General features: G+C 44.2%; 2 protein-coding genes across 3 annotated transcripts; both read right to left on the bottom strand.

Moving 5' to 3' along the window:
• Positions 1–640: 640 nt before the first annotated feature.
• Positions 641–9,932, bottom strand: LOC139348637 (TNF receptor-associated factor 2-like). Of its 2 annotated transcripts, XM_070988896.1 has the most exons (11): positions 9,672–9,932; positions 8,976–9,185; positions 8,445–8,523; positions 7,055–7,153; positions 6,770–6,931; positions 6,603–6,677; positions 5,744–5,818; positions 4,910–5,482; positions 4,233–4,410; positions 3,948–4,096; positions 641–3,647 (listed from the first exon to the last, which is right to left on the bottom strand). In XM_070988896.1, exons 2-11 carry the CDS (start codon positions 9,161–9,163, stop codon positions 3,429–3,431), a joined length of 1,797 nt encoding a protein of 598 aa, XP_070844997.1. In that variant the 5' UTR covers positions 9,164–9,185; positions 9,672–9,932; the 3' UTR covers positions 641–3,428. The 2 variants fall into 2 exon arrangements, with proteins under 2 accessions (XP_070844997.1, XP_070844999.1); XM_070988898.1 differs by lacking the exon at positions 9,672–9,932 and having other exon boundaries at positions 8,976–9,549.
• Positions 9,933–11,682: 1,750 nt separating this feature from the next.
• Positions 11,683–18,400, bottom strand: LOC139348638 (GRAM domain-containing protein 2B-like). Its single transcript, XM_070988899.1, has 14 exons — positions 18,156–18,400; positions 17,684–17,809; positions 16,765–16,855; positions 16,593–16,662; positions 16,412–16,515; positions 16,231–16,326; positions 16,082–16,153; positions 15,231–15,311; positions 14,967–15,078; positions 14,490–14,606; positions 13,888–13,978; positions 13,625–13,729; positions 13,432–13,516; positions 11,683–12,546 (listed from the first exon to the last, which is right to left on the bottom strand). Exons 1-14 carry the CDS (start codon positions 18,248–18,250, stop codon positions 12,508–12,510), a joined length of 1,284 nt encoding a protein of 427 aa, XP_070845000.1. The 5' UTR covers positions 18,251–18,400; the 3' UTR covers positions 11,683–12,507.
• Positions 18,401–19,048: the final 648 nt, after the last annotated feature.

Raw genomic sequence — 19,048 nt, 5'->3', positions numbered from 1 at the left:
ATTAGCATCCGGGCGGCACCCAGCTGTGGACAGTACAGCATTGTCCTGAGGGTCAAACTGTCCTGTGTGTCCACTTCATTCTTTTTATAAACGTGTCCCAACAGTTCACTTCCAGTAATGGATGATCTGTAGTTGATCTGTATGAAAATGCAGATAGCTTCTAAATTACACTGCCCATAAAAGTACAATGATCCCTGTTTTCATGGTGTGCAACTACAGCAAAGAAACAGCTTCTGCCATTCATTCAGTGACCAACAGTGCCCTCTAGTGACAAGTCATTGGAAGTAACTTAATACAGGTATACAAGTATTGCACTTTAGTAGTTTTGATGTACTTGTACTTTACTCAGAGGGTTTTATTTTGATAATAGATTGACATCAAAGCAGTAAAATGATCCAGCAATTAATAGAAAGAGGAAAGAGTGAGAAAAATGGAGATGAACTTGTGCAGTTTTTTCATTTTGTCTGTAAAATGAGTACCTTTACTTTTGATATTTTAAGTATATTTTGATTATAATACGTCTGTTGGAGTATTTTTAGATTGTTGCACTGGTACTTAAGTAAAGGGTCTGAAAACTTCTCCCACCACTGCTAGTGAGTAGCCTTCTACTAAAAAGCAGTCTAACATGATCAACAAGCTGAAACCAGCAAACTTTAATACATACTGCATGTCCTTTTTAGCATAATACATCAATTATCAACATCAGAATATATATGGCTCTGATTTCAAGGTACATAAATCACTCAACAAAATACCCTGTTTGGACAAACAACCAATACAAAGTGCACGAATAAAGTCCGTTCAAGTCAACTGCGTCACATCACAGAACTGCTGTTGTGTTTCCAGACAGAAAAAGAAACAGCTGAATTAAAGCTTACATTCAGGAAACCTTGGGAGGGTCTGTAATTTCAGGATAGTTTCATGGGACAGTATTAATTATCTCTGGTGCTTTTACAGAAGAAGTGACCAATGCATCATATTAAAATGGCACGCTTGCACACACGCATACACACGCACGCAGCACAAACTTAATTATAAACATATTTGGCACCATATTTTCGCATAGAACATAAAATACAACTTGCAAAACAACTTTGTTAGTACACGGAGGTAATATTTGATTTTGGCACATTACAAGAAAGGTTTAAAAAGTTCATGTAATCCTACGCATCACACGCTCCGTCTTCACTGAAAAGTTTTTAAGAATAGAAATCCTCGCCATTAAAATGGTCTTCCTAAAAATCAGCTCACTTCACCAGATAGCCTCACGAGGAGCTACCGATCGAGATTTCCCACGCCGGTGAGGTCGAGCCGCGAACGCTCGATGACAAGGAAAGCACCATTTTTCCTCGGAGAGTTCGGAATTGGTTGCAGTTCTTCGGCGCCGTAATGAGTAATGTAAACAAATGAGTCGAGAATGACCTCTGTAAACCCTTAAAGCCAAGGTGTCGTCAAAGTCTAACAGACATAATCATATATTGCACTCTGGAAGGGATCGTAAGTCCTCACTGCACAAAGGGGTCGTCCTGGCCTGTTCAAACCATCTTGACAAACAAAAAGCTGGTATATAGATATAGAATTAATAAGGTATTCAGTAATACTATGTTTATTATAACATCTTGTGTATATTAACATTGATATATAGATTATTTCAACATTATGATATGAAAGATACATATTTATAAATTGCTATGAATATAGGCAGGTGCTCCTGTTGAACAGACGCAGCGCCAGTTATAACATAATAACTATTCTATGATTATGTATTTTCATCCAAACGAGTACAAATAAATGCTTTCACACGTGGCTCACGGAGTAAACCGATGTGAAACTCCACAGTGAATGTGAATTGAAGCCTCCCATGCACAGAGAGGCTTCAACACAGGTCGAGACTGGTTTTCAAACAGGCCAGCGGGAACCTTAAAAACCTCAGCATGCATGCCAAGTAAGGACAACAGCAGTCTCTGGTGGACACGTAGAAAAGTCACATGTCACTTTGAGCATAATGTAGATTTGTGGTGCCTTATTGGAAATCAGTGAGAGCACGTTGAAACGCTGAGGTTCAAAGAGCATCCTGGGGCTGCACCGAGCATCGATCTGCAACAAATAACGTCAATAACGGCCCGCGACCTATGACAAAGCACGACAGTCTCTCGTTTTCATTTCACCTCGTTTCAGCCTCTCCACACACATTTACCTCAAGTATATTTGCACCAACATATATATTAGATTCACATCAGTATTCTATCTTAGAGCAGCAGAAACACATATGCACTGGATACCGTATGGACAGAAAACAAGGAACGGACAATTCCTTCATTTCGTGGAATCTGTGTTAACCTCAATCTGTGGTGGGGCACAGCACTATGTGTTGAGATGTGAGCTAGTGAGGGGGAAAACTCCCGCTATGTACGTTTGTCAGAGACAAAAACACATGTAAGTTTTATGCCTCAGGCTTGACTGGCAAGCTGCCCTGACTCCTTGGTAACTCCACTGTATCTTCCACAGATGTACCAAACCACCAATCATAACCACCGACCCCTAATAGGAACAAATACGCAACACTAACTTTACATGTAAGTAGCCTGGTTCCAAAGACATGCAGGCAATGTCCACCATCACGGATGGCTAATTCACTAACAAGTTCAACAACAAACAAGGAACCTTCATGAAGCTCAGTCCAAATAAGGAGCAATTTCATACTTAAACGCCAACGGCATGCACTTTGCACAAAAAAAAAGATGCCTGTAATCTTATTCATAACATAACTCCACGTTTGTCTATGCAAATTCACTCGACACTGGAATTGAGAAGCTCACAATATCCACAACCTGCAGGAAAAAGCAAAAACTGCACCAAGCCATGCTCTAACTCTATTATAAGTCTACTGCCAGCTTCCTACAGTGACACCAGAATGATCACATCAACTATCTGTAATCTACAATCTTCTTCTAACGCAGTCTGTTCTGCAGCGTCCCGAGTCTTTACGCGTACTGTCGGAGCTAAAAGAAAACATAAACGCATCGTAGCTTCAACATCTCTGCTTCTACTGCACTGACCACGCTGCACTGGCGCTTGCTTCTGTGTCCTTAAACTGAAAACCACAACTGAAGTGACATTTTATCACCATGGGAGTGGTGTCGGGATGTCGAAAGAAAGGGAAAAATAAGTTGTGCACCCAAAAAAGGACAGCAATGACGGCGGTTCTCGAATCGAGACCGCCGGATGTGACGATGCCGGCGCCGTCTGGACGCAGCAAACTGCAGCCGCATGCAGCCTTCAGCTGCAAGCAGGTTTGTCTCCCTAAAGCAGCAGGGGACAGGAAGATGCCTGAACAGAGCCCTAAAGGGACCACGACTGAGCCGAAATGAAGCCTTAATGGTCACAGAGCTGCCCGGTTGCCAAGCTGTACCGCTCCGTGGAGCCACCTAGAGGCCGGTGAGGTCCACGATCGCTTTGATGAAGATGGTGTCGTCACGGATGTAAGAGTTCTTGGCGTCGAGCTTGGAGAGCGGGCAGAAGAGCGGACAGCCGCTGGCGATGTTCATCTCGCTCACAGGCCTCTGGAAGGAAGAGGAAGTGACGTCGGGTCGAAAGGCGTCGATGATGTGCTCCCGGTTGCTCTGGTCCAGCAGCATCAGAGTCACCTGGAAATAAGATAAATTTCATATTATCATGTGTGTTCACGCTGTGTTTCTCTTTGCAAAGGAGTGAAAAGGGAAGTGTTTCCTGCTGCTGAACATTTGTATCTGAGGGAATATACATGTGAGAGCTTTTTGGAAAAATGTCTATGTTGTGAACAGATAACAAAAAAATCTGCATCTTTAATTTGCGAGAGCAGTTAGCGTTAGAGGTGAAGCCTGGTCCTTCAGTAATTAAGACAAACACGACCTGAGCTGTTCAGTGGACAAAAACTGTTTGGAAAGATCTGTCTGTGGGTCCTTTACCTTCTGGTTGAAAGGCCATTTGAGCAGAGCGTCACTCAGTCCCCTCATCACCACAAAGAACAGGGACAAGTGGCTGCCACGCCCCGTCCCATCGCCATTCAGGTAGATCCGCAGACACATCTTGTAGCCGTACTTACTGGTATAGAAGGCTGAGAGGGAAGAGAAAATACGGTTTCTAGTAAGCTGGACCTGTTGACATGTGCTAACGTGAGCATCCTGAACCAGAGCTGGCTGTCCTCAGGTCCCTTTTGGATGAGCCATCTGTGTATCATGCAGCTGTGTTACCTGGGGAAAACATGGCAGGGGCTCGACCTGCGATGGCGTCCTGTCTCTTCTTGGCGAAATCAGAGATCCTCCAGACGAAGACGCCATCAAAGGTGGTGGCAGACATTTCCCTCAGCCGACCCTCCATCTCGGCTACGGTTAGGTCCTTCAGCCCCACTGTCCTCTCCAGCTGTCGCACCTGAGAAACAAACACGCGGTGTTCATAACACCACATGCTGTAAATCAATATCTGCATGTAAACGCACAGAGCAGAGTGTCAGCGTTTCAGGTATGTAAGAACCAAGAACTGCATTCATAGTGCAACTTATTCTACTTTGTCTTATTTCCATTTAGAGGATGAGCACTCATGTTTTGAAACTACACTCCCAGAATGCTTTGGTGGGTGTAAACAGGAAGTATAATCACAATGGACTGAGTAACGCTGAGGGCTACAACTTGTGTTTTCAGCCCATGTTTCTTTACATTTTAGCAACTGGCACGATGAAAGGTTTGCCGAATCAGCCATTAGCAGCTGCTGTTTGCAGTGTGCTCACGGATATATGGACAGCTCTCACTGGATTACTCTGATACTGAAGAAAACTTAAAAATGTGATGATTCTCAGGCAAGTTCTGCAGTTATAAGGAGCGCTGGTTTTCTCTGATTTCTGGCAGATTTGAGTTGTTGGATCTGTTCCAACCTTGTTACTCAGAGCCTCGATCTTGTCCTGGTCCAGTTTGTGCTGGCGGTTGCTGGCTTCCATGGTGGTGGCAAACCTCTCCACCTCTCTGTTCAGGACACACACCACATTTTCGAACGTGCCGGCTTTAACCTCGAGCTCCGTGCACCTGCGACCCAGCTCGGCCACCTTGGTCTTCTCGCTGTGGAGCTGGAGCTCCAGAGCCGCGCCCACCGAGCTGGGCAGGGGCGTGAAGGAGGTAGACACAGACAGAGTGGGAGCCAGAGTGGGCGGTGGAGGGAGAGGAGCTGAGGCAGGTGGACCAGGAGGACCGGAGCTGGAGGATGAGGAGGAGGCGGCGGCGGTGGCTCCCTGCACGGGAGGCCCAGAGGAGGTGGTGCTAAGCTGGGAGACTCTGGCCTCAAGCTCTCTGAGGGACTGCTGCAGTTCCACCAGTTTGTGTCCAGCTAGTTCCAGTCCCTGGGGCTGCAGGCCCTCCATGCTCACTTTCATGCCCATAATGTAGTGCAGCAACAGATTGAGGTGCTCGTAGGCAAAGCCGCGCTCGTGGTCATGAATCTTTTCCTTTTCCACCTGCGAGAATGGAGGAAAATGTAAAAGACGGCATAAATACATGCATCCCGATAAGGGTATGAAAATGATTGGGATGGGGAGGGGGGCTCAGCTTATGTATGAACACCAAAGCTTTGTAATGCAACTATTTTCAAAAGAATTAATCTGATGAGAGAAAGAAAAAAAAATGCATGACGCTCCCTCTGACCTCTCATTTTCAGACAGTCCCTAACCTGAATGTGTCTAAAAGTGAGGACATTAAGAGGACAATCGGCTACTTACAGACATATCACATCCCACCACATGAAATCGACACGGAGTTCTGAATTTGCTGCAGAACTTAATATGATCCACATACTGAAAAGAAAGCAGTAAAAAGGATTATTAGCATATTTAGCGACTTCCTGCGGTTTGTGCTTCTTTACATTCAAGCTTGCAGTCCTTCTGAAGAACATGCATGCTGATCTTTGAAGAACCCAGAAGAGGTTTAGAGGATATTTACAGAATCCTCCATCCATCCATCCATTATCTATACCGCCTATCCCTTTCGGGGTTGCGGGGGGCTAGAGCCTATCCCAGTTACAATGGGCGAGAGGCGGGGTACACCCTGAACCGGTCGCCAGCCGATTGCAGGGCCACATGCAAGGACAAACAACCATTCACGCTCACACTCACACCTACGGACAATTTTAGAGTCATCAATTAACCTAAATGAGCATGTTTTTGGTCTGTGGGAGGAAGCCGGAGTGCCCGGAGAGAACCCACGCATGCACGGGAAGAACATGCAAACTTCACACAGAAAGGCCCCGTCTGACCCGGGGATCGAACCGGCAACCTTCTTGCTGTGAGGCACGCGCACTACCTGCTGCGCCACCGTGCAGCCATTACAGAATCCTCCATTGATAAAAAACATTTTTAACCCTGTTTCCCTCCATGTTTTTCCTCCAGACGGTTGGAGGGAAGAGCCTTTGAGGATTCTGGAAATACTCTGAGAAGAGCGTTCTTCAAATCTTTCCAATTTTATGTTCTTTAAGGAAAAACACGCTCAGCTCTGCGACTTGAGCGTAATCACAACACGAGAGGCACAAACTGAGGATGAGCAGCTATGTGGGACTGTTCCACATCCGCATCACAGATTCACCTTTTCTCTGGGTATTTTCTTCTTGGCGCAGCCTTCACAGATCATCGGGTACTTGGGACAAATCTCGTCATGTGCCTGAAAAACAACACTTTCTCTTAACGACACGCAAACGGCTGCTGTGATGCGCGGCGTAGCATCCGAGCGGGTCTGAATAAATCATGTCAAACCTTGATGTTCTTGAAGTGAAACGGCTCCTTGCAGTACTTGCAGTTGAGCGTCCTCTCCGGGCACTCTCGCTCGTTATGGCGCTCCTGTTCGTTGAAGCGAATGTGTTCTTTGCAGGAGGGGCAGGGGATGATCATGAACTCACACTTGCCCTCGTGGTTTAGCTGTAAGACGCAGAGTTTAAGGTGAGCTGGGAGCCTTTGCTGTCTAGCTAAGCTAGCAAAACGCAGATGAATCAGTTCACAGACGTCATCTGAAACAATAAGAACAAAGGGGAGTCAGCTCACCTCGTACTCTTTAATGGTGCCTTTCCAAGTGCAGCTTTCATTGACACAAACAGCTGAAAGGTGCTCAACTTCCCTTCGAACCGCGTTGTCAGGAAAAGCCTGAAAAAACAGGAGAAAACAAAAGGATGAGGAAAGCTGCTCCAGCTGTGTGAATGTCTTTGTGTACTTTTCTCCTTCTCGTCGGCGTCTGCGATCAGCTGAGGGCGCGAGCTCGTGTTCTGAGGACGGACTCACGAGCAGCTGCATTTGTTCTGCTCACAAATAAAGCACGAGGCAGCTTTTCGCTTCTGGTCTGAACAAGCCTTCACTGTGGCCGTAAATGTCGAATCAGAGCGGGACGGGCGAGTCCGTTCTCATCCGTTATAGCGAGGAATGGATTTCTGTCCAGTTTGCACATGTTCATAGAGAAAAATGTGGTCATGGCGTCAAATCAAGTCAAAGGAAAACAGAACGCTGTGCTTTCATTCATCATCAGTGTAATTCCTCAGCAGCAGTTTGTTCCTGTGGCTCTTTGCTACCAGCAGCTGTTTGGTCAAAACGGGCTAAAAGAGAAGCATACTGGAGTTTTGGACAAATAATATAAAATATTGTGATGAAGATGGCTGAAATCTCTGCATCTGTGGCCAAAGCACATTTACTATTTTGAGGTACTGTACTTGACTATTCCCATTTCATTCTACTACTAGAATGAAATTCATACTATATTTTTCCACTCGACAGGAGGGCCCGACCCCGAGGCTGGGAACCACTGGATGATGTTAGCTAACTGTATATAACCTGCAGGACTGACAAACATCTGGAAATATTAATGACAGAAAGAGAAACTCTTTTCACAGCATGTTTACTATTAAAACTGTACAATGATAACTGGTCAATATAAAACTCAGGCCAGTTAAAACTGGTCAAAATGAAACTAAGACTGGTTCAAATTAAGATGAGACTGGTTAAAACTTGTCAAAATGGACCTGGGATTGGGTCAAATGAAACTGAGACTGGTTAAAACTGGTCAAAAATGGATCTGAGACTGGTTAAAACTGGTTAAAGCTGGTCAAAATGAAATGGACACTGGTTTAACCTGGTCAAAATTAAGCTGAGACTGTGTTACTATTATTATTTACATGTATACACTTATATTCCAAGCAAATTTAAAGACATTTGAAGACTTCAGCTCGAGCTTTGGGAAGCTGTGATGGACATTTACATTTTTTATAGAGCAAAAGTTTGATGGATTCATGGAGAATATAAGGCAGAATTGTGACTGCTGTGATTAAAACACTCCTGAGACGCCATGAGACCGATGATGTGTGTAAACCACATCGAGAAATCCCCTTTAATTCAACAAAAACTTTCAAGACATTCGTGAAGTGGAAGAAAATACGTCAAAACTCACACATCCTTGTTTCAAAATCGACGTGGGCTCCTCAAAAATATCCTCTTTAATGCAGGCATTGCATTTCTGGGGTCCATTACTGCAATAAAACGACATTACACACTGAAATACTGCACATGCAAAATATGCACACAGTACATTTACACATCTCCTGTACTTAAGTACAATTTTGAGCTTGTATTTTACTGGATTATCTCAGATTTCTGTTCCTACTTCACTACAATTCAGAGAGAAATATTCATTTAAAAACTTTTTAGATTTCAGATTACTAACACAAAATATAATTCAGCTCATAAAGGCTGAATGAAGATACTCAGCAGCATATAAAGTCATAAAAATGAGCTCCACCTTTAGCAGCTGCAACATTAAAGCCACGAACACTTTGATACCTTCACTACATTTAGATATTTCTGTACTTTTACTACATTCTTGCATGCATGACTTGAGTACTTCCCGATTGTGGCGCTGCTACTTGTACTCTAAACTTAAAGATCAGAGTACTCCGCTCAGAGTGAGTGGGCCCTCGGTCACCTCACGGTCCTGTTGAAGCAGTAGGAGCAGAAGCGATGTCCACACTGGGCCTGAAACGGTCGGCGGAGGATGTTGTGGCAGCAGTTGCACAGGTGCTTGTCCTCCAGCTTGTTGCCCAGGATCTTCTTGGGGAAGCCCGGTTTGTTGCTCTCCATGGACGAAGGGGGGGACGGTTCCTGTGCGGCCATGGCGCCTGTTCACACGTCACACCTGGGGAGAGAGAGGCAAGGCGTGAGGAAGAAGTTCACGCGGATGCAACAGTTTGGGATGAATGCGCCTTTGGACGCCATCAAACATGAGCGTGCTCCACGTTTGGAGAGCAGCAGTAATGGTTCCTCTCTGTGGCAGAGCATCACAGGCCAGCTGACAGGCCCACACCCTTTGTTTACATCCCCACTCTGCATCCACGGCTCCTTGAGCTCGACTTGGCACAATCTGATGCTGATCCTCTCTTCCTGCTCAAACAATGCACGCGCTCAGCTCAGCCTACCCAGCAACGATGCTGACAAATGGCACATCCATTGTCTCTGCTCCGCTTGCTTTCCTCCTTCCCTGTCGCTGTTGCTAAGCTATCAGCATCCTTTGGTCAGAAGTGGTACCCAGCACGCCGCCACGCCCCTTTCAAACCTCGAGCTGGCTGGATGAGAGACACCGTTTACTGGAAACGCTTTTGCAAAAGCCAGAGTTTGCGCTTACCTGCGTTTCGGTCTAAACTGTCATCGCGTGCACAGGCTGTGAGATCACCTTCCTGCTCGCGGGTCGTCGCTCGCGCTGTGTGCCGATACGATGTGTGGTTCTGCAGCCGACTGGAGGTGTTTTCTTCAACGTTAGCCACATAATATAGATGTGGTCCCCAAAAAGCGATGGCTGTTATTGTCCAATATCGCCATTGCACTTCCAGACTGGGTGTTACGTCATGCGGGGGGCTGGACACGGGTTGATGGGCAGACGAGGTGTGCAGGCGCGCATGCCATTGGTCCAAAGCTCCGGAGTGGGCGGGCTGCTTTGTTGTGGGAGCACAATAAACATCCAGAGAAGAGATTCTATAAATGCACATTGCATCTGTTTTCAGAGCTCCTGCTTCCTGCTGCGGTCTGTTACATCTTCAGTATGAAATGTGCTGAATATTTTTACACATTTATTTATATACAGTACAAAGAGTACAATCAGGAACCCTTTATGAAGTGTTTATAGAGAAGTATTCAGGTCCTTTACTGGAGCAAAAACAGGAACATCACAGTGCACAAATGCTCTGCTGCAAAAGTACAAGCATCAAAGTGTACTTAAAGTACCAAAAGTACAAATGATAATAAATCAGAGTACTCCCCGTGAATGTTGCAGGAAAGTGGAGCTAATTTTAATTAGTTTACACCCCGCTGGCTTGTGAAAACCTAAACCTAAAATAATGCATCATATTTTATTGTGTATCATTACTCTGAATCTGCATGTAGTGGAGTAAAAAGTACAATGTCTCCCTCTGAAATGTTGCAGAGTAGAAGTAAAGTACAGTTACTGAAGTACAACTACCTCAAAATTCGGCATGAGTACAGTACTTGAGCCACGGACGTGCCTTTGCATTGGATCAGGTTCTTATTATACAGATGTTCTTACAGATGTCTACGTTATGCTTCCTTCTCATGTGCTTTAATGTGAAGCCAACACACATGCTGTATTTCACATGCTATTAGCAGCCTGTGATCGTCCATGTCTCCAGCTTTTGACTGAAAACCACACAACAAACTGTGTGTTTGTGTTTCTGACTCATTTTCATTCCAGCACGACAAGCGTTCACACAAGCAACACAAATATTTTCAAAAATGACACAGAAAGAAGAAATCAGGAGCTGAAAAACATGAAAATGAGTCACCGCAGAGTGGGAGTGAGGAGGAAAGAGCAGCAGATAGAGAGGAAAGACTCAACCAGAGCAAACACCACGTTTATGTTTGGGAGCTGCAGAAGAGCAGCGGCCGGGTTTGTCTTCCCTTTGCCTGCTTGAACCAGAGCAACTTCATCTAATCCAGACACAAAGACCGCATTCATGACCAAGAAGCAGTGATCCCTGTGGATAGAAAATGGACACAATGGGATCTTTTAGCATTTCAAAAGGCCAATAGCAGCTCCAGCACCTGACTCCACCAAACTCCAGGCTAATAAAGAAATGGGCAAAGAGGTGGAGCGTGGGTGGAGATGTGGCAGGCTGAATGGAGGACCCTGGTTGGTGACACTGAGCCACTACCTGTCATTCAAAACAGCCACGCCCATGGCTTTGTACAACTTTAAGCCGTAACATAATTTAAACGTTATGAACAGGTTAGCTTTAGCTAAGAAGCTGCAGAGACCAAATCAGGCTGTAAACGTGTTCATTTCTGCTGTAAAATGGGGCATTTTAATATGGGGGTCTATGGGGAGGGACACTTTTGGAGCCAGGCTCAAGTTGACATTCGAGGAACTGCAGTCTAGAGGAGCATAAAGTAGCATAAAATGGAAATAATGAAGTACCTCAAATCTGTACTTAAAGACACTACTCGAGCGAATGAGTAAATGTACTTTGTTGCGTTGCACCTCTGAAGTAAACCATGTTCTTCTTGCATCACTGCCAGCAGGCCGCTCACCGGCTCTGAGCCTCCTCTGGTATCCTGTGATCGTAATCGAGAGCTGTTTGCATACATTTGTATGGAGACACACCTCAGCCTTACAGAAACCTGGTGAACAAGTAAAAACGCACAAGTGCCTTTTATTTCTGACGGACACAACAGCTGAAGGCGCAGACCCGAACGTAGACGGAAAGGTTCACACCAGAGCAGCTGAAAACACGAGCTCGCTCTTCTCTGTGATGCATCCTCAGACGAATGACTGCTCTCCTCAAGCGCAAACACTCAGCGTATTGTTTTAAAGTAAAAACACGAGTAAAACAAGTGAACAAACTTGTCATGTACAGGGTTAAAAGCTACAGACCGGAACTCATTTGGATTGAAAATACCTGTTCAGCCCAGTTGACTTGCTTTCATTTGCAAATGATTTCATCTTTTTACGAAACAAAGAAGAAGGTGCTATGAAAGTAAAGATATCATACCAACATCCCCAGCTGACTGATTCATATATTTACATAAATATAAGTTATTGGCAATTTAATTCTAACAAAAACAAAAAACAGCACAAGTTGACCTTTTAAGAAATGTGTGGAAACACTGAAATAAGACCTTTGGACCTCAAAAATCACACTATTGTGAAATGCAAAATAAAAGCTCTCAGATAAATACGCTTTAAAAGTCTCTTCACTAACTCCAACACTGACACGCTAACAGGCTGCTTCAGTTCACCCTCCAGCACAACATTTTGTTCAGAAAGAGTCCTGAGTGGGAAGAGAAAGAAGCCATTATTGCACAATTTAAGTTAAAGTTCACATAATTTGAAGAAAGCTTTCTGTATGACCTGATCTGACCACTGCTGATCTTCAGTGATAAATCAACATTTCCAATGAAAGGAAAGCTCCTGTTTTCTGTCCGGACCGGCCAGCACACAACTCTTCTTTTCAAGTCTCTTCAAGTAGCTTCCGCAGGTTCCTCTGAATCTAGGATTTGAAAAATTAAGGACATCTGAAAACATGCACAGTAAAACCATTTTAAACCACAACTGACTATAAACTACTGCAGATACCTTCATAACAATGACACGAGTAGGAAGATAAATGTCGGATTTTGAAATGAATAATGTTTTATTCGTTGTTTTTAATAATATGTTGTGAAACGTTTAGAAGCAAGATGAACTTAATGCAGCTTCTTCTGCTTTTAATAGGTTCTGTAATGTTATTTCAAGGAAAAGGTGTGGATCAATGGAGGGGGGGGGTCTGTTTTTTGGTCTGTGGTCTTATCCAGTTAACCAGCAGAGACTAAAGAAAATAGATCAAATGTGATAATTAGCGAGCTTCAAAGGTGCTGGAACGTGGATTTCATTCCTTTTGGTCTGAGCCATGCTAACTGTTTCCCCCTGTTTCCAGTATCTATGCTAAGCTAAGCTAAAGACACGAGAGGGGTGTCAAGAGTTATTCCCTTCCTGTACAAAAAGCTAATAATCTCTTGCATGAAATTAAGCCTCCATGTTGTTCACTAATTAAAATCAAGGCTGCCTCGAATGATTGTGTTAATTGTTGATGAATCTGTCCATTATTTTCTTGCTTAATTGATTAGTTTTTTGGTCTTATTGTGTCCACAACCAAAAGATATTCAGATTACTGTCATAGAAGAGGAAAGAAACCAGAGAATTATCAGGTTTAAGAAGCTGGAATCAGAGAATTTTCATAAAAAATCCTTAATTGATGATCAGAATAGCTGGTGATTACTTTAATTGATCATAACTAATTGATTAATCGCATGCATTTTACATGTTTAATAGCTTCCCTGTAGTCAGAGCTTACTCCCTCCAATGCACATCAACTCATAACATTTTGATGACAAACCTTCTCCAGCTTGAACAAGTTGGTCGACAGCTCTCCATAGATCTCAGCATTCACTTCATTCTGGGATCTGTGGCTCACAGCGTTTCTGCAACAAGATTTGCACTAAATCACTGATCAAATAATGTGCGATGCTTTACTAAACCAACACCGCCTGAGTCTCTGATGTTAAATTCTCCAACAGGTTAGCTCTTACTCATTCCGAACGTGCTCCCCCATCGACACCAGGGAGTTCAACCGATGCTCCAGAGCCACAATCTTGAAAGCCATGTAACAGGAGGACAGAACGAGAACACTAACTCTGCGAAGAGGCCCAAACACAGTGACAGATGAACAGTCAGACACCCACCGCACGGAAACAATCGCTAACACGCCCAAACAATGGAAACAGACTTGCAGGAGAAATCTAACACTTGTCTTCACGGCTTCTCGTGTTCCACGTAATGAAAGATAACTCACAAAAACAAGTAGATGAGGAGGATGGCGTGTAGCGACATGGGCTGTGAGGGTTTGTCTTTGAGCGCGACTCCCCGGGTCGGCTTCGCAGAGCCTGCGAGGAAAAACGAAAGAGAAGAAATACTGAGCTGGTAGATGCTAGCAGTAGTGAAATGTAACCTTTTAAAATGTAAACATGCTGCAGTATTAAAGGAATATTTGTTTTCACATGAAAGAGTTGAAGATTAACACCGCTCATGAAATATAAAGCAGGAGACGGCTAACTTAGCTTAGCATTAAGACTGAAAACAGCGGGAAACAGCTAGCCTGACTCCACAGCTAACAAATTCAGCCTACCAGCACATCAAAAATGCTTCAATTCACACATTATGTTGTATATTTGTTTATTCATTCTGTGTAAGTGAAAGAGCTGTTTCCTGAGTTTATGCTAAGTCAGTGCATTAGCTTCATTTTTCCAGTACAGACATGAGAGTGGTATCAATCTCTCAGCCAGAAATGTCAAGCTATCCCTTTAAATATGTACAGATTCTGGCAATCTCTGCAACCCAAACTACAGCAGAATAAAAAAGCTCCTTTCCACTCAAATAGATCCAGTTTAAAAGTACCGTTTTTAACGGCAGCTCCGTGCTTTTGGCTGGGGGCCTGGAGGTGAATGTCTGCGTGGACTGAAACCTCTCCCCCCTTCACTGCACTGAGAAATGTGCCCGGCAGGCCGGTGAAGTCTGCCCAAATAAACAGAAAGAAGCTGTGACTCACGGCCGGTAAATATTAGCAACAGAAGCACAAACAGATCAACATGAACTTCGCTTTAAAGGTTTAAAAAAAATCAAACTGACACAAAGAACAAGCAGAGGATGTTCATCATTCAGCAGGATCATCGCTGTTTTCACGCTAACCGCCTTCACTATAACAAAGTGTCAATGGCTCAAATTTCACTTGGCTTCACTCCAGCTATTTGCAAACCAAAGAGCGTCTGAGCTACAGTGACACCTGACACGCTAAGCACAAAAAAACCCAAAGTGTGTACAGTAGCTTTGGAGAGGGTGGATGTGTACATGGAGGGAGGAGGACGGAGCACACACCGGTTATTTTATCATAATCTGGAGTTTGAGAGCCGGAGCTGCTGCTCTCCATCATCTCCTGCCGCCTTTGTTGCACAACCCCATCGAGGTCAGAGAAGTCTCTGGAAAAGTCCTGCAGCGCACATACAGGAAGATATACAATGCATACCTCATGCAGAGCGGGGATTGTACAACATGAGAGGGAGGCGTTTCAATAGATGTTTAATCACAATGGAAAATATATGAATAAATAAATAAACCATGTAGAAAAGAGTGCTGCCTGACCAGAGGAAGAGACGATGGGCACTTCACCCTGAAGCTGTTCTCGCAGGAGGAAGTAACGGGGCTGCTACAGGTCTTATCCACCTGGAACGACAGAGTACACGTTAGTACGCAGAGGTTCTTAAAGCAGCATTAATACTGCTTTAATACAAGCTACAAACACAGCACTGAAATATTACCGTCTTATAAAGGTGTAATGGCTAACGTGTTAGCAAACAGCTGCCGGTTTCGACAGCAGTTACAGAGCAACATTAGCCTTCATTAGCTCGTGTTCGTGGCCACTTGATGACTGCGAGTCTAACATTCACTTTTTGTTCTGGTCTCCACCGCCTCCTGAGGGAAATGTCCGGCTCATTAGCAGCTAAATGCTCCACTGTTTGTTAGCTAGTTGCTATTGTCTGCCATTAGCTGTCAAGAAGGTCACACACAGTGGATCTTTATACTTAAACTGGGTATATGTGACTTTGGACAAAGCTAGGCTAGCTGTTTCCCCTTGTTTCCAGTCTTCATGCTAAGCTAAGCTAACCGGCTACTGGCGGTAGCTTCACATTTAGCATACAAACATGACAGCTGAATCAATTTTCTCATGTTTACAGCTAACGTGTTTTTATTTAGACTGTAAAACAGTGAAAATAGCCCCATGTGATATCTTCAAACTGCAGTTTTATCCAGCCAACAGTCCAACATACAAAGATATTCAACACATTGTGACATAGAAATGCAAATTTTAATAGGTGTCGATGATTTTTTCATTTTTCATAACTGTTACAGATCTATTTTCACAGATTATTCACACTAGAAAAAAAAAGTTCAATTACTATTACAAATAGTGTTTTCCAGAAGATCTTATTTACCTCCAAATGGACACAGATGGACCTCAGAAGCTTGTAGGTGGTGTTTCGAGAGAGGAACGACACGAACACATGCTGGAAAACAGTCGTTAAGAGTCACTTCATGTTTAGGCCGGAAGAGGAAAACCTGACGGTCTGAACAGTCTTCTCACCTGATAACTTGTAGTTTCGATCACAAGCGCGTTTGGCACCAATAAAGCAGTTTTAGTCTTCTTGATAAACGTCACAGACAACACAGGGATTGAGATCTGGAGATGAGAAGACGCCACTGTGTTAAAGGTCCCGGCTCTGAATCAGGAAATCATTTCTGTGCTGCAGTTCGCTGTATCGTACCTTTGTGTCTCTGCCAAACACTTTGGAGTGGAAACAGATCCAGTTGTCAGAGACAAACATTTTGCCCTGATATAAAATGTCTCTCTGCAGGGCACAGGTGTAACCTGTTGGCACAAACACTCTCATTAACAATCGAACAATTCTTCGCCTCTCGGAGAGAAACGGAGAAGCTGAAACTTACTTTGTTTGAGTATCTCGTCTTTGCTGACCTCTTTGAATAACTTATGATAGTGAGCATTTGTCTTTGATAACTGAAAAGAACAGAGCAGACATTTGTTTCATGAGGGAAACTAAAAACGTGTCAAATTTGTGTTAAGTTTGGTGAGAACTGTGAGGCGGGACGATGTCCCTACGTGGCTGGGCTGAGACTTCTTCCTTTCAAACTTTGCTTCGAAGTCGCTCGCTGGGCTCAGCATGGGCGAAAGCTGCTCCACAGGTTTCAACCTGACAAATAAAAGGTCAGTGTTTATGTTTAAGCAGCGAGGTAACACCTGAGAGGACAGGTAAGATTCATCAGCGACTGCAGGAACAGTTACAGTGTTTTAACTCATAATAAAACACAATTATATGCTCACTTCTGCATATCTGTACATGCAGATCTATATACAGATATTAGTCAGAGGTAAACATGGTTCATGCCTTTGCATGTTGGGTGTCAGCTGTGGTTGCATAAGGGCTGCTTACACAGCAACAGCAAAATCTGTAAACAGCACTTACACAGGTGTACACTTAGGAATTACAGCCAGTGAAGAAGACAGTTTACAGACAGCTTCAGTGAAATGAGTCCAGTTTAGGCTGTGATACGATTTCATGTTTAGGGCGTTACTTAGTAATAGATTTAGCTTTGAATGAACCACTAAAAAAGAATATTTGATGTATATTAGCATTAAAAAAACACTTAAAGTTACCGTAAAAAACTTAGGAAGATTTAAGGAATCTACATTAAATTCACTTGTTTTAGCAGTTCAAAATATTAATTTTGGTCATTGGTAGAGCTACAACTAACAATGCTTTAATTACCAATTAATTAGCTTTTCTTAATTTAACACTAATGTCTGACAAGTCTGTGTGAATTCTGTGTTTGTCCACGCTTAAACTATGTATCTACTTACACACACATGCTGCCAATGCTCTTAAATTAATAAAACAAAACATAAATCTAACAAGTGTTTTCTTCTTAAAAGTGGAAAAGCCCATCACACTTCCTCCTTCAGATGTTTTGTTTAGTCCATCAGTTAGCAGCCTCACAGAGGACAGCACACCCTCCCTCACCTCATGCCGGCTGGTTTCCTCCTGCACTCTGAGGGGTCTGTCTCCGCGTCCAGACACAGGTGGAGGTCTGCAGGTGACCGTCCAGGCCTCCTCTGCCTCCTCTCGCCTCCATTCTCCACCTCAAACCTGGAGACATCACATGTTCTGTCTGTACCTGCACCACCTCACCTGCACAGGACTGTCGTAACGCATGAACTGTGCAGCAGAGTCACGCATCAAAGCAGCCGATCAGCTCTCACTCACAACTGCAACTCAGCGTGAAATGTTTTGCCAGGCAAAGCTTCTCGTGCACATTAACTCCATCTGCGCCTCTTCTGTGCCACGTACGCGTCTCATGCAACCATTAAAAGTCAGCACAGCCCTTTAATTCAGAAAACACGATATGCACGCAAACAACCACAACGCATCAGGCCTGAACAGACTGCAGCTGGAAGGCAAACCAGGCCTTCCTCTCCATCTTATCCACACTTACGTCGACCGCGTCCCCCGGGAGTCCTTGTGGGAAACTTGCTCCGGTGAGGATAACGGGGTCAGGGGTCTGTCCGCCTGCTCGGTCATAAGAACCATATTTCGGCTTCATTTACACGACTCCCTCCATCGGCTTCAGCTGTCGCCCTTTGCGCCACATATAACTAAATTCAGAGGTTCAGGAAGCTTTGGCACGGAAAGTTTGGGAAGCTCGCTCGATAGACCGAGCAGCCCGACAGAGGAGGAGCCGGGAAGGGGGAGGGAGCAGCGGGGAACAAGAGCAGGAGCAACAGGGAAGAGGACTTCCCCTGCTGGAGCCGACGGCTTCTGCAGCGTGGGATAAACTGCAGAGATTCATTATTCCCTTTCATTAAAACAGAAGTAGGGAAAGATAACTTTAATGCAACTTCTAAAAGAAAGCGCGCACAAGGTGGAACTTTGTGCAAAACCTTTGCGTAATCAGCTCCACGCAGTCAGGACTCCCGCAAGCTTTGCACAGCGGCTTCTTCATCGCCCATCTGTTGTTTTACAGCTGTGGAGGCTCAAACTGTTTGACTCCTCAAACCTCAGCGTTAAAGCAAAATGCACATGAGAGGGAAGTCCAGCAGGGGGCGGCAGAGTCCAGCTGATGCGATGACTGGACTCCCAGGTGTGTTTTACCTTCAGGTGACCGTGGAGAGAGCTGGAAGAAGCCTCCAGATGCTTGGATTGGAAAGTAACTGAGTACTTTTACTCAAGTGCTGTACTTTTGGACAAGTTTGAGGTCTTTGTACTTCACCTAAGTGTTTCCATTTTCTGCTTCTTTGTACTTCTACTCCTCTACAGTTCAGAGGGAAATATTGTACTTCTCACTCTACTACGTTTATTTGACCATTTTAATCCCAGTTTCAGATTATT

The sequence above is a fragment of the Chaetodon trifascialis genome, chromosome 20, assembly GCF_039877785.1.
Source record: "Chaetodon trifascialis isolate fChaTrf1 chromosome 20, fChaTrf1.hap1, whole genome shotgun sequence".
Classification (NCBI taxonomy): domain Eukaryota; kingdom Metazoa; phylum Chordata; class Actinopteri; order Chaetodontiformes; family Chaetodontidae; genus Chaetodon; species Chaetodon trifascialis.
This window is presented reverse-complemented; position numbering and strand designations above follow the sequence as displayed.